At 44.7% G+C, this 15907-nt stretch overlaps 1 protein-coding gene across 9 annotated transcripts in view; it reads right to left on the minus strand.

The window, feature by feature from the left end:
• PITPNC1 (phosphatidylinositol transfer protein cytoplasmic 1) overlaps nt 1-15907 on the minus strand; it is a 256157-nt gene that overhangs the window by 207675 nt on the left and 32575 nt on the right. Inside the window, exons 2-3 of one of the 9 annotated variants that reach the window (XM_089901462.1) lie at nt 14480-14513; nt 1-4845 (exon numbers count right to left, since the gene is read on the minus strand). The exon at nt 1-4845 is cut by the window's left edge and continues 64885 nt beyond it. The exons of 4 other annotated variants lie outside the window; for them this stretch is intronic. In XM_089901462.1, coding sequence (XP_089757588.1) covers nt 14482-14513 — 32 coding nt within the window. In that variant the 3' untranslated portion in view covers nt 1-4845; nt 14480-14481. Of the gene's footprint in view, nt 14514-15907 lie in introns of those variants that run through there. 4 more of the 9 variants (XM_089901461.1, XM_089901465.1, XM_089901458.1 and 1 more) reach the window with 4 other exon arrangements.

A 15907-nucleotide genomic window follows, 5' to 3' on the forward strand; every position in this document is an offset into this window, starting at 1 on the left:
AGACTAACCTTTTAAAAGGAGATGAAATAGCTTTCATATTTGACTATTTTGGTAACCAGCCGTATAGAAAACTATTTTATCATCCCTTTTCCCCATCCCCAGACAGAGAAAGTTGTTGAGCTTGAGATTTCTAGATTATAATGTTGAAGTTCTCATGCAAGCAAAACCTCCCAGCGATGTTAGATGTCTTGTCAAGGTAAAAACAGGAAGATTTTTTTTTTCTTTGATATCTGTCAGGAAAATATAGAGGTATGCTTATTACTTTCTTTAAAAAGTTCTTTTCCCTTTAAAGAAAAGTGTTGTGTTTATTCCAATGGCAGTTTAACAAATAATCTCAGGTTCTCAGGAAGCCCTCAAAACGGGTGATCAGAATGCAACAAGCTGACAGAATCCAAATTAAATTGACACTCCCCAGTCTAAGGCTTCAAAAGATGTGTGTATCAGCATGGTCCAAAGCAAGTCACTGGATCACTTTTAACTTCTTCCAAATACCAAGACTTTAAGCCAAGCTCAAACATGGCGGAGGAGAAAAGGCAAGAGAAGGGACTTTGCTGTGTCAACATGGACACCCCTTAGAAGGTCAGTGCAAATCGAAGAATTACAACCAAATGGTTTTAATCGCTTGGGTGACAACGCACAGGTGACAAGGGGGAAGAGCAAAGAGATAAAAGTGTTAGTGCTTGAAGGAGATGATGCACCCACCTTTGCAGTTCAGTAAACATGGCCTAATGATGATTTTGTCTGTGGATGGTGAGAAAGGACTTTGCACCAGAAGATCTTATCCCTCGGGAAGGACTAGATTCTAGTCTTAGATTCACAGAGTCACAAAAGAGGAGAGAATGGCCCGGTGGCTCTAAACAGATCCAGTGGAGGGGAGAAACGGAGGTAACATTATGAAGACGGAGTCGTGAATAAAGCAAGCGTGAAGCACCTACAAAGGGCAGCTTCCTGGGTCCTGGAGAAGTCTGGTACCCCCTCCCGCAAGTCGAGGAAGCTGCCCCGACTCTGGAAGCATCTGGTTCCAGATGAGAAAATCACTTCACTCTGGGTGGAAGAACCTCAGACAGCCATACAGTCAGGGACACATGCAGATGGAGGTGATCAAAAGAAAACACCCAGATTAAGCCCACAAATCATTTTCAATAAGCCTTTCCAGAAAAGCAGTGTGGTGAGAGAAGTCCTGGGGATGTGATGTATTGGTGTGGAGACCGTGGGTAACAATACTCGATTGTACGTTTGAAAGCTGCTGAGAGAGTAGATCTTAAAATTTCTCATGGCAAGAAAAAAATTAAAAAACAAAAAAACAGCCATGTGTGTTAGCTGGGATCCCAGGTAAAAACTTCAGAAAATAAACACCTTCAAAGAAAGGAGACTTCTCTCTGCGGTTTTGAAGACAAAGTTTCACATCCGCTGCTCCAAAGGCCCAGAAAGGCTTATTGTGCTGGGGAACTGGGGTGTGCGAGCTTCGAAGACTTAAAAAAATGATCAGTTCTCTCCTTCAGAGATCCTAAAGTCTCCTAAGAGATTCCAGGTGGCAATAAATTAATAGGCTCACTCTTTACTATGCTTCTATTTCTCCTAGCTTAAAAAAAAAAAATCTTAATCAGAAACAAAATTATTTCTTTACCAAAGGCTCCATTTCTGTGTGATATCCTAGTTAAACTTGCACATTTTTTTCTCTATTCTGTTTTTTTGGACTCAGAACAATTTCCTCCTCCTCTAAGCAGAAAACCCTACAGAAAAATTGTTGGTTGTGCCCTAGTTTCAGGAGGTGATGAAGAGGCAAGTCGCTAAAGCCATATGGAGAAAACTACTACTTGTGGCCCCAGGGAGAAAAAAAAAAGAATCAGCCAAACAAAGATACCTAGAGTCAGACTGGAACTTCTGGAGCAATCTAAGCCTTACCTCCAAATGCCTAAACAATAGCCTCTATTTATGCACACTTCAAAAGACCTCATTGCATCAGAAGGCACCTTGCGAATAAGATTGCAGCTAATTCTCCCAGCAGCAGAAATGCAACTCCTGTGAATAACAAAGCTTCGCTCTGTTATTCATAATAAGGATTAAACCCAGTGGGATAAAATACACAGTTGCCAGGTCATCTTAGTGTAGGGCTCAGCATGGAAAACTGAGTTCTCATTTCTCCTCCACTAAAGCCTGGTGGCTGGTAGAGGAGCCAGTTCTTTAAATGTCCAGTGACGATTTCTTTTGCTGTTAAAGGAGAAATCAGTTAACAAGGAAAGTGCTCTGAGAGACAGTTGAAGGGCACTGAATCAATATTACTACTGTCCTCAGCCCCCTGTCACAATTGAGTGCAGACCTTCAAAGGAACACATTGTTACCTAAAACTAAAAGATTCCCCCAGCCCACCCCCCCACCTAAAAGGCTGCCTCTAAAGCATCAAGGGCCTGGCCCCCTATCTGTTCCACACCTAGGTTTTTCTTCCCATTCCCTCTCCCTGCCCTGACCCCTGTTCCAGCAAAAACAATCTGTTGACCCCTTGCGCACACATGACTTACAGCTTCCGACTTACAACCTTTCTTTGCCCAAATCCGTATTCATCCTTCAAGACTTGCTTTAAAAGGGCCTCCCCATGACCCAAACCCCCTGACAGCTCTTTTTTGCACGTGGTTCATATTGAGTTTGCAATCAATTAAAAGTTTAATGTTCTTATTGAAATAATTCTATTTGGAATAATATGTTGTCTGGAATTTGCTTCAAAAAAAATCCAAGGATAGGAGTGGAGAGTGGGGCATTCGGGGTGGGCCCCATGTGGGTTCATCAGAGGGGTCTCTCTACTTTTTTTAAAAAGTCTTTATTGGGCTTCCCTGGTGGCGCAGTGGTTAAGAGTCCGCCTACCAATGCAGGGGACACGGGTTTGAGCCCTGGTCCAGGAAGATCCCACATGCCGCGGAGCAACTAAGCCTGTGCACCACAACTACTGAGCCTGCGCTCTAGAGCCCACGAGCCACAACTACTGAGCCTGCGTGCCACAACTACTGAGCCCACATGCCACAACTACTGAGCCCATGTGCCGCAACTACTGAGCCTGCGCGCCTAGAGCCTGTACTCCGCAACAAGAGAAGCCACCACAATGAGAAGCCCGTACACCGCAACGAAGAGTAGCCCCCGCTCGCTGCAACTAGAGAAAGTCCGCGTGCAGCAACGAAGACCCAACGCCTCCAAAAAACAAACAAATAAATAAATAAATCTCAAAAAAAAGAAGTCTTGGGCTTCCCTGGTTGCGCAGTGGTTGAGGGTCGCCTGCCGATGCAGGGGACACGGGTTCGTGCCCCAGTCCAGGAGGATCCCACATGCCGCGGAGCGGCTGGACCCGTGAGCCATGGCCACTGAGCCTGCGCGTCCGGAGCCTGTGCTCCGCAACGGGAAAGGCCACGGCAGTGGGAGGCCCACGTACCGCAAAAAAAAAAAAAAAAAAAAAAGGAAAAAAAAAAGAAGTCTTTATTGAATTTGTTACAAAATATTATTGCTTGTGTTTTCTGTTTTGGTTTTTTGGCATGTGGGATCTTAGCTCCCTGACCAGGTAGTGAACCCGCACCCTCTGCATTAGAAGGCAAAGTCTTAAGCACTGGCCCACCAGGGAAGTCCTGGGTCTCTCTACTTTTGCTTATATTTGAAAGTTTCCATAGTAAAAATCTGAAAATTTTAGTGTCACAAAGCTAGCTAAGGACAACCAACATTTGAACTCAGAATTGCCTGACATTAAGAGCAGAGCCCACTAGGCTGTTCTATTGTTTTCCATGAATTATTTCATAGTTGCTGTTACTGCTTTTTTTCACTGTATCCAGCTGTATTCATTATTCATTTGACATGAAAAGCCCGGTTGCTCTCCTCAAGGAGAGCAGGCAGTGTAACTGGGGACACAGGTAAACAGATAAATCACAGTGGAATCGTGAGTGTAACAGCCAGGATAGGAATCGAGTGGAAACAAATAAATTTCTATGGGAAAACAGCAACTAAGCCTACTTGAGGAACTCAAAAAGGCAGCCCAGCCGGGAGCTGTTATCCCAGGTAGAACTCAAGAGCTAAGCAGGACGTCCAAGGTGAAGGAGTTTGGGGACAGGAGCGCAACTCAGGCAGAAGTTGTGGTGTGGGCAAAGACGCAGTCCTGAAGAGGCGTGATGAGGAAGGAACAGGGCCAGGTGGGGCAGATGCCCTGGTGAGGTAAGTGGAGGCCCAGACTGTGAAGAGGCTTGCAGCCAGGCCAACAGGGCTGGATTTTACCTCTTAGACAATCAGGAGCAAATGCGGAAGTGACATGATCACTGTTGGTCTGTTAGGAAGGTCACTGTCAGCTGTGCACCTAACAGCCTGGAATGGGCTTTTGCAGCAGGTCATAGCCAGGATTAGGTACGGAGAGAGTGAGGTACAAAATTTATGGGGACGCCAAAGAACTCAGCGATTCGGATGAATATTATTTTAATGCAATATTTTTTTAGAAATCAAAATTAAAGCCAAGAAAGTCCACAATGGAAAAAAAAAAATTGTGTAAGTGAAGACAGAATGTTACCCTTTGTTTTACCACCCTGCTTTATTATGAAACTGCAAGCACCACCCCACCTGTCCACCTCCCAGCCCTCACCATGCTGGGTGGGTTTACAAGGGTGGGCAATGATGTAGGAACAGATTGGACAACATGAGGCTTTACATATAGTTGTATTTTTTTGTTGTAGAGCTTTTATTAACTTTTCCCACTTGGTTGTCAACATGGGAGGATATTTTGATAAGTGGACATAGGGGTGCACAGTTTTCTTTGCCTCAAGGCTCCCATAGAGCTTGGTAGGGCCCTGCCATAGCCCGGGCAGTAAATGAGGACCGACAGCCCTAAAACAAGAGTGTGAAAGAGGAAGAGGCCAAATTTTAGCAACATTTCTAGGGCAGAAATGGGAGAATATATAAATGCAGTAGGAGTATCAGCCTAAAGGCTCAGCTCGAGCACAATTTATTCTCCCCAACTACGTCATAAACCTTCAGGGTCAAAAATCCCGTTCTCCTAATCTTTTGTATCATTTTGCGCCTAGCTCGATAAATTCCTATTAACTAATTAAGTGGAAAATAAGAGCTTAAGTCCAAAGCACACACAACTGAAGCCAGAAGTATGTCATTCCTATTTTACAAACTGTCTCTCGCTGAAAAGCAGGACGCAGTGATGAATGTTCAAAACGTACGACCCATTCATGATAACTAAGATCCCCCTCCCAAAAATCTAATAAGTTGTTTGAGTGACACTCTCCTGTCATTCTCCCATCTCATTTTGCATCCTTAGAACTAAGGAGGAGAATAACTGAAGTGAGGGCTCTACTTTGTCATCTCTGAAGCTATGATCAGATTAGAAGAAAGGCTGAAAAAACGGTTGGTCCCACCAGCCTTGGACAATAGGAGAAAATGGGTGGGGGGCTTTGCAGTTTTCTGTATCAAATAGTAACCGGATTCCCACTCGACCCTCCTGCCCATGTGATTTCCACTCGGCCCCCAGCTTCAGTCCTGTGTCATGGAATATGGCCCCATCTCTGCGGAGCAAATCAGAGGCCAGTTCAGGATTGTGGACAGTTTAAGTGACAATAAGGGTGAGGCGTCATCCTGATGAACCATCAGGTGTGGAAATGCACTCAAGAGAGACTCACAATGATGGAGGAGGCCTTAATAAATAAAAGCTGCTACCAAACCTAACTTTTGGATGGCTTCGGAAGGCTGAGTTGCTCTGAGAGGGAGGTGCAGAGATATCAACTTGCCATCCATGGCCCGGCCCAGGCAAGGAGCTATGACTAAACAGGAAATCGGTTACTGAGCAGTTGAACGGATGTATGAGTGTTCAAAGCACAGGCACCAGGCTATACTCTGAGACATTCTATAAAGTGAAAGCAGAGCTGTGTTAACCCTGACAGATGTGTAAGAGACTCGTGTAAGAGGCAGGACCTGCTTGGGTCTCCTGAAGAACTGAATTCTCTGTGAGTAACTATGAATTATTCAATGCTATGGTTTATTGGGCATCTACTATGTGCCCAGTATATCACAGGCATATTTTTTAAACCACCCCAGAGCCCTACAATGGAAAGCGCTATCTTTATTTTACAAAAGGAAGCTCAGAAAGGTTGAGTTGAGAGCCTGAGTTCATAGAGCTGGTCCTAAAGGAGCTAGAATTCAAACTCAGAGCAAAGCCAGGCTTAGAGTAAGGAGAAACTTTTCCTTTTGAGAGCTCAGTGACGTTCTGGTTAGAGAGAGGTGAATGAGTTTGAGTTTGCCAGTGCAGTGTCAGATCCTGCACTCAACATTTTGATATTTTATTCAGCATAGGAATATTTTGCATTAATGATGATTTTTTAAATACAATGGATTAAAAATATTATTCATTGTGATTATGGAGTTTGGGGGATACCCCTTCAATTTGGGTCCCCAGGGGCGTGTCTCACTAGCCTCACCCTAGTTTTGGCTGTGTTCCAGCCTGCAGGTGACCTGTGATAACCTGAAGGCAGCCTACAGACAGCTCTCATTTTAGGCAGACTTTTCACCCTCCTCCTGCCTGCCTGATAAGTTTTACATCCAAAGTTATTACCTACTGGGAAAGAGGTTTTGGGTTTTGTGGGGATTTGGGGTTTTTTTTGTCTGAGTTGGGTCTTCGTTGCTGCACGCGGGCTTTCTGTAGTTGCGGTGACCGGGGGGCTACTCTTCATTGCGGTGCGAGGGCTTCTCTTGTTGTGAACACGGGCTCTAGGCACACGGGCTTCAGTAAGTAGTTGTGGCTCGCGGGCTCTAGAGTGAAGGCTCAGTAGTTGTGGCTCATGGGCTTAGTTGCTCCACGGCATGTTGACCAGGGATGGAACCCGCGTCCCCTGCATTGGCAGGCGGATTCTCAACCACTGCGCCACCAGGGAAGATCCCCCCCCTCCTTTTTTTTTGACTTGCTTGTTTGCTTCTTTTGTTTTCCTGCTCATTTTATTTTTTTCCTTTATCTTCTTTCTCTATTCCTCACTGGCTGGGATACTTATAAACAAGAAATGTGTCAAAAGGTGATACATTGGATAACGGGATGCAAAAAATTCTACACAACCCATGAACATAATCAAACGCACTCAAAAAGGAAGCGTCTTAGAATAATTTCACGCCCCCTTCCCAGGGCTGCAGAATATATTTATTTCTATAAGAAATTAGCTTCCAGGGCTTCCCTGGTGGCGCAGTGGTTAAGAATCCGCCTGCCAATGCAGGGTACATGGGTTTGAGCCCCGGTCCAGGAAGATCCCACATGCCACGGAGCAACTAAGCCCACGCGCCACAACTACTGAGCCTACGCTCTAGAGCCCGCAAGCAACAATTACTGAGCCCGTGTGCCACAATTACTGAAGCCTGCGCGCCTAGAGCCTATGCTCCGCAACAAGAGAAGCACACTGCAACAAAAGAGTAGCCCTAGCTCACTGCAACTAAAGAAAGCCCGCACACAGGAACAAAGACCCAATGCAGTCAAAAATAAATAAAAATAAATTAAAAAAACAAAAAAAGTTTGCTTCCATAAGGATCAGCCCTTCACACATCTGTTTCACAGAATTATCTCTGAGAAAAACAAATACCATATGCTAACACATATATATGGAATCTAAAAAAAAAAAAAAAGGTTCTGATGAACCTAGGGGCAGGACAGGAATAAAGGCACAGACGTAGAGAATGGACTTGAGGACACGGGGAGGGGGAAGGGTAAGCTGGGAAGAAGTGAAAGAGTAGCATTGACATATATACACTACTAAATGTAAGATAGCTAGTGGGAAGCAGCCGCATAGCACAGGGAGATCAGCTCGGTGCTTTGTGACCACCTAGAGGGGTGGGAAAAAGAGGGTGGGAGGGAGGCGCAAGGGGGAGGGGATGTGGGGATGTGCATATGCAGAGCTGATTCACTTTGTTATACAGCAGAAACTAACACAATATTGTAAAGCAATTATACTCCAATAAAGATGTTAAAAAGAAAAAAAAAAAGAATTGTCTCCGCGCCCTATTACCAGATACAAAATTAAGTACTGTGAGCTGAGGCTGCAGGTTGTACTGGTAGCTGGAGGATGAAAAGTCATCCTTTTTCCTTTTTTTTCCTTGAATTTTATTTTATTTATTTATTTTTCATACGGCAGGTTCTTATTATTATCTATTTTATACATATTAGTGTATATATGTCAATCCCAATCTCCCAATTCATCCCACCCCCCCTCCTTCCGCCCCTCTTTCTAAACTTTTGTTTCTACAATGTGGTACTGTTGTGACAAAACACCAGCATGAGGAGGATAACAGCCATGCCAACAGCAAACACAGCTGTTCTGAATCCTAGTCTGCATTTTTTTAAATTAACTAAATACAGTTCTTGGTTCTTTTAAAAATCAACATTAGGAAGCTCATCAACTACACAGGAGAGAAACTGACATAGAAATGGACACTGTCCAGGTACACATGCCCAACCAGTTTTGCATTTCAGCCCTGATTTCAATTAAAGAAGCATTCATTCAGTACCTACTGTGTGTCCAGACGCGACCAGGAATTTGTATCACTAAGACAAAGGGCCAGGCTTCCTGGGAGAGACTGATGCTCAGCAGGGCATCACCACCTGGACCCGTGTTTTATGGAGGAGAGTGCAGTCCATTAGTTTAATTAAAAAAAAAAAAAAGCTTGATCTCAGCCCATGTACACTTTCTGCAGGACAGGCCAAGAGAAATTTATAGTAGCAGAGGGGGTGGGCCCCTGGCAGGATTACGATAAAATAAAGTTTTTGTGGCCTGGAGTTTCCTCTCACTGTTCAGCAGTTTCAACCTCTAAACAAAACAAAACAAAACAAAAAAATTAGTAGCAATAAACCCTCAGCAGGACTGCTTTTTGTTGCCGAGGCAGAGGATTATATGTCTGGATTGCTTCTCCAGTTCTCCTAATTTGACCCAGCTAAATGAACATGTAAAAGGAAGGAAGAAAAAATTACCCCTGAGCTCAGAAAATCAGTGTTAAAAGTCCAGATTCTAAAATCCACACATTCTATGCATTCGAAAGTCACTTAAGGCTCTCACTCAGGAACTCCGTCCTTCTCATCCAAATTCTACCAAAGATCTTAATTAATCTGGTTTCTCAACCTGCAGGAGCTTAGAAGGCACATGGCAGAAGGGGCATCCATGCCACTGTAGATGGCAGCTTATAATTATCACAATTGGGGCTGTTTAATGATGGTCAGGGCAGATCACGGCCCTATTCATTCACAGACAGGCCTATTCATTCACTCACTCACTCATTCATGCATTCATTCAACCAACATTCATCAGACGCCTCCTCTGGGCTACTAATGCTCCTTCAAGTTCCTGGTTAAGACCACCCTCCCTGATGTTAAGGGAGGTCTAAAGAGCTGTCAAAGCTCCTGACAAGACTCCCGCCCTCCACCCCAGTGCAATCTCCTAAGAGGCCAAAGACCCTTGGGAACTGCGTTAGTTTCCTGTGGCTGCAATAACAGAGTAATAATACCACCTGGGTCACTTAAAGCAACAGAAATGTTATTCTCTCACAGCTCTGGAAGCTAGAAGTCCAAAATCAAGGTGTCAGCAGGGCCACACTCCCCCTGAAGGCCCTAGGGAAGAATACTTCCTGCCTCTTCCAGCTTCCGGTGGCCCCAGACATTCCTTGACTTACAGCTGCATGTCCCCAACCTCTGCCTCCGCCTTCACAAGGCCATCTTCTCTGTGTCTGTGTCCTCTCTTCATGTAAGGATCCCAGTCACCCTATATCCAGGATGATTTCATCTCGAGGTTCTTAACTGACTACATCTGCAAAAACCCGATTTCCAATTAAGGTCACATTCTGAGGTTCTGGGTGGACATGAATTTTGAGGGGACACTATCAGAGCTACCACAGAAGGCTATCATCAAACTGAGTACCCCACCTCCCCCGAAAGGCCATCAGAACAAATCCCTGAACCTCAACATCCCTGAAGTCCAAGAATCCCTGGTGCCCTTCTATCCCTGCTCTTCCTCTTGCCTCGACTTTCCAAACAGCAAAGAGACAGAAATCAAATCATGTCACTCGGCCTTTCTAACCTTCTGAGGTGGCCCACCCTCTGTCTGTGGAGTGTGTTTCTCTCTAAATAAATCCACTTCTTACCTATCACTTTGTCTCTCACTGAATTCTTTCTGCGATGAGACGTCAAGAACCTGAGCTTCATTAAGTCCTGAAACCAGCTGTGATCTCAGTTGGAAGACTATGGGTTTTGGCCGGGTTTGAGTTCCGGCTGCGTGGGTTCAAGTCCCAATCTGAGGTGCACGGTTTCAAGACTACATGTCAAGATTCATAATCTTGCAGGTCTATCAGTGGATGTCCAGAGTGAGAACCTTCCCACCTCCAAAACAAGCATATCAAAAACAACCACTGTGGGCTTCCCTGGTGGTGCAGTGGTTAAGAATCCACCTGACAATGCAGGGGACATAGGTTTGAGCCCTGGTCCGGGAAGATCCCACATGCCGTGGAACAACTAAGCCCGTGAGCCAGAGCTACTGAGCCCGCGTGCTGCAACTACTGAAGCCTGTGCACCTACAGCCCATACTCCACAACAAGAGAAGCCACTGCAATGAGAAGCCCGCGCACCGCAAGGAAGAGTAGCCCCCGCTCGCTGCAACTAGAGAAAGTCTGTGCGCAGCAACGAAGACCCAATGCAGCCAAAAATAAATAAATAAATAAAATAAATTCATATATATAAAAAAATCATGTCACTCCCCTGCTTAAAACTCTCAGTGGCTCCCGCTGTAAGGAGGCCACACCCCAAACTCCTGGCCAGGCCCCTGAAGCCCTTCACAGTCTGCCCTCTTCATCCCTCCGTCCCCTCTCCTCCCCCTGCCCTCGCTTCACCCTGTCTGTGCTCCTCCTGTTCACCCAGCTCTACCCTTACTCTCCTCCTCGTTCAAACACACCAAGGTCACTCCAGCACTTGCTGACCCCTCTGTCTCCCTCTACCTGGACGGCTGTCCTCCAGATTGTCACTTGGATCCTACCGTTGTTCAAATGTCAAATCCTCAGAAAAGCCTTCTCCATCCATCTTATTCAAAATAGCACCCATAGGGACTTCCCTGGTGGCACAGTGTTAAGAATGCAGGGGACACGGGTTCAAGCCCTGGTCCGGGAAGATCCCACATGCCGTGGAGCAACTAAGCCCGTGCACCACAACTACTGAGCCTGTGCTCTAGAGCACGTGAGCCACAACTACTGAGCCCACACACCACAACTACTGAAGCCCGCACGCCTAGAGCCTGTGCTCTGCAACAAGAGAAGCCACCGCAATGAGAAGCCCACGCACCGCAATGAAGAGTAGCCTCTGTTCGCCACAACTAGAGAAAGCCCGTGTGCAGTAACGAAGACCAAACGCAGCAAAATAAATTAATTAATTAACTAATTAATCAATTAATTTTAAAAATAAAATAGCACCCATATTAAATGAAGTGTAGGTTTATTCTAATATATCATTACTGGTTTGCAGGATTCCAGACAGCATTAGAAAAGACATAGAAAAGCCTTGTCAATCTATTTATCTGCTCCATGATGTCTTTGTTAGAAAAGTAAAAAGCTGAAGAAGCCCAAGTTTGAATTGGGAAAACTCATGGAGCTACATGGTAAAGGTAGTAGTTCTAGAAAAGCTACTGGGGATGAGACAGGTGCTAAAGTTGAACAAGCTGATGGATATGAGCCACCAGTCCAAGAATCTGTTTAAAATTCAGATTTTAATGGTGACAAATAAAAGATCTTATTTGTGAAAATAAAATAAAATAAAATAGCACCCATACACACACCCACAGGCACCTTAGGTCACTTGATTATATTACCCTAATTTGATTTTTCTTTATTACACTCAATACCATCTGAAATTATATTATTTATTTCTGTGTTCGCTTACTTATGGTCTGTCTCCACCAGTAGAATGTCAGCCCCATGAGGACAGGGACGTGCCTGGAGGGCTTCCCAGTTTAGTGAGGGCACAAAGACATGTAAAAAGCAGTGACACTCATGGGTCCAGACACTGTGGGGGGATTTCATCTTCACAAAAATCCTACAAGGTAGGTGCTATTATTATTCCCATTTTACAGATAAGGTAACTGAGGTTGAGTCAGTTGCCAAGGGGAGCCAGGGCTCAAACCAGGTGGTCTGAGTCTAGATCTTGTGCTTTTGGCTTCTAGTCTACCTCCCCCAAAAAGATGACAGCATTTTGCCAAGGGGAATGTGAAGGTTATGTTATAGGCCTGTGAGAGCCGGAAGAGAAAACTGTCTGAACAGGGTTGAGAGCATCCCTTTGCTGGTAAGCTAATGAGTTCCTGGGCAGAGGAGGCAATCAACATGTGCAAATGGACAGGCAGTATAACAGAGAGCGGCAGACAGCCGATGGCATTCAAAGGGATGCAAAGAAGTTTCCGGTCATCCTATATGAGCAGGAGGAGGGGACACAGGACCCTGGCTCCATAGCTGAAGTGTCAGCATTAAGTCAGTTGCTGCAAGACTCATTCCCAAGCTGCAGCCCTGGTTCTAAGCACTAAGCGCTTGACCTCCTTAACATACGTAATCAAGGTGCTCTCTTAAAGCAGAGTTTCTGCTTCTGTGCTCCAGCCTTGCTCTGCTCCATGCCCTTGGAGAGCCAGGTTCTGTTCTGAGCCCGAGTAGCAGTGCCACCTGTGGTCTCTGCTGACAACACCCCCATTCAGCCCGTACTGTACTTCTGCTGGCCTGCTGGCCGCCGGACTATTCTTTGGATGCCTCTTCTCCCCCGGCTGGGTGGTCCTCTGATGCAACTGCCTGCAAGCTTGGCTGATCATAGCAGCCACCGCACTCTCCCTATGCGGCGGCACCCACGTGTCCAGACCTGCCCCTGCAGCTGCAGCTAAGCCCTTTGCCTTCCCTAAGGCACACTTGTAGCTCTGTCTCCTCTCTAGATCTGGCTTCCGTTGGTCTGGCTCAAGCAAGGAGAAGACAGGAAAACTATAAAAAGCAGAAGAGGGAGAACCATTTAGCGCAGAAGCAATTGGCTCTTTTGCCAAATATCTGCAAGGCTTGTTCCCATGATTCATGCAGGTCTCAGCTCAAATGTCATTTCATCAAAGGCCTTCCCCATTGCTTCTCCCATCCCTACTCCCTGCTCCTTTATCCTGCCTTTTTTAAATCTCTACCTGACATTACGTTATATTTTTATGTTTATACGTTATTGTCTGGGTCCTCCCATGCAGAAAGCAGGAAGTTTCTGGTGGCCCCAGGCGTTTCTTAACATGTGGCTGCACATCCCTAGTGCCCAGAGCAGTGTCTGGCACATAATAATCACTCAATAAATAGTGATAGGCTAAATGAGAACAATAGTCCCACAGAGCCGAAATCCATAGGTAGGATACACTATAATAGCTGATATTTACAAAGATCTCTCAAGAGATCAAGGCAGAGGAGTATTTCATTTTTTCTTAGAGTTAAATTTTTTTCTTTGATGTTCAGAAAGCCTGTAACAAAGTTTCTAGAACATAGCAAGCCCAGCAAAATGTTAGCTATTATGACAGAAAACATCCTAGAAAAATTTACATGATTTTGTTCAACCTTCCTTATCAGGCACACCCAGCTTGTTTCCTGAGAGTTTCAGATGGCTGGAACTTTCCTGGAGGGTTAATCCACTGGGGAAATACAGGGGTGTGGCTGGTGCCATCTGAAACTGAAAATATCGGACTGAGCCAAAGAGAGGACATTGTAAATACAGGTGTTGCTGATGAAATAGACATACAACCCGTTGTCCAAAAAAGTCACCACTTCGAAGATAAACGAAGAAAAGGTTTTCAGACTGATGCACGTGGAGCCCTTGGAGAGCTAAAATGTGTGGAAATGTGTGAGTTATGCATTCCTCCGGCTTTATGCTTTTAAGTAAGGGACAAATCTACATTAGCATTCAAGGGCCACAGAAACCGGTCTGTTTTACAAATTACCATGTAATTAAACAGAAGCACGTCTTTCCCCTATTCTTAGTATTCCGCTCACCCATCTAAGTCCTCTCTAGCCAAAACCACAACTTAAAAACTGCAAACTCATGGCACTGTCAAGGAATATTTTCTAACTGTCCCCTAAAACTGCCAAACAAGCTGTGTTCCCGTCATGAATAAAGGTATAAAGAGGCTGACAGGAGGTTAAAAGATGGGAGAAAATGTAAGAAGGGTAAATCTCCAGGGTGAGATAATACAGGAAAGTTTTTTTAGAAGAAGCATTGTTTATGTCAATGATCCTTAAAGGGACAGTTCATCAAAAGTAGAAACACCTAATAAAGGTCTTTCAACGTTCCAAGTTTTTTATGGCACAGAGCAGCAGCAGGGAGTTAATCTTACATCAAGTGCCAAAATTTCTTTTGAAATTTTACTGACCCATGAAATACAAGACTGGCGCCATTGCACAATAGTATTTTTCAATTTACGCATCAGGGGTTCATGAGGTCATTTTAGTTGGTAAATACCTTCATTCTCTTCTTCCTTTCTTTCTTTCTTTTTCTTCAATAAAATAGAATAGAAAAATAGAAAACATCAGGAGATAAGGACAGGTAGCACAAAGGTTAACTAATACTTCATGAAACGCTTGTTTTAATTGTATAAATACATAAATGCATGTTTGTACTGGGTCGGGATGTAAATTGTACAATATTTCTTACTGTGGGTCACAGACAAAAAAAAACTTCGAAAGCTTTTGTACTGTTTTTCTTAGAGTAATACATATTCATAATTGAGCATTTGTAAAACAAATTATAAGAAAGTTTAAAATCATCTATAATTCTGTCACAGATGACTATATTAATATTTTTATCTCCTAAGCATAGTATGTTTTTATATTACACAGACACTAGCTGGACACACAAACACTAAATATTCCTAAGTCCTCTAATGTAGCACCATGATTTAAATAGAAGACTGATCCTCAATGGCTGTGTGCCACAACTGGGGGGGAACCCTCTTATTTTTTTTGTTTTTCTTTTGGCCGCGCGGCTTGCGGGATCATAGTCCTAACCACTGAGTCCTAACCACTGGAAGGCCCGGGAATTCCCGGGGGTGGGGGACGGGGGACAACTCTCTCTCTTTTTTTTTTTTAATTAATTAATTTATTTTTGGCTGCGTTGAGTCTTCATTGCTGCACGCAGGCTTTCTCTAGTTGCAGCGAGTGGAGACTACTCTTCGTTACTGTGTGCGCGCTTTTCATTGCGGTGGCTTCTCTTGTGGAGTACCGGCTCTAGGCTCGCAGGCTTCAGTGGGCTGTGGCACGCGGGCTCTAGACAACAGGCTCAGTAGTTGTGGCGCATGGGCCTAGCTGCTCCGCGGCATGTGGTATCTTCCCGGGCCAGGGCTTGAACCCGTGTCCCCGCATTGGCAGGCGGATTCTTAACCGCTGTGCCACCAAGGAAGTCCCTAAGGGGGGACACTCTTAAACAAGATGAAATAGTGCCATTTCAGATGCTGAGGCATCCATCAATCTCTGTGATTACATCAGTTGATAGATGGAATTGATTTCTATCTACCGGCTCACAGAAGGAATGCCATCTTCCACCTTAAAAGTAAGCATTTGATTCCACCATGAACATTTTCAACAAAGATTCAATCAAATCAGATTATATATTTGCTTGGAATTTTGCTTCCAAGTGTTAACTATGGTTTATTTTTAGCCTTGGGAGTGATGGAATTTGTGTTAACAGGTCCTGGTGAGAATAATCAGTTCGCAGCCAAGCTCCGGGTGCAGCCAATGTTCACGTGCAATGAAGGAAGACTTTGAAAATCCGGCAAATCCGGATCACACGCTCTTGTGAGAGGAGTCGGAGGAGGTTTTAATAGTGAGAAACTGTAAATGGTGGGAAAGGAGTAAAGTAGCCAGCATCTCACAGTGCCACAAAGCCCTGCGT

Source organism: Delphinapterus leucas, chromosome 19 (genome assembly GCF_059928025.1).
Source record: "Delphinapterus leucas isolate spDelLeu-1000000601 "Yukka" chromosome 19, BTC_Dleu_Yukka2, whole genome shotgun sequence".
Classification (NCBI taxonomy): domain Eukaryota; kingdom Metazoa; phylum Chordata; class Mammalia; order Artiodactyla; family Monodontidae; genus Delphinapterus; species Delphinapterus leucas.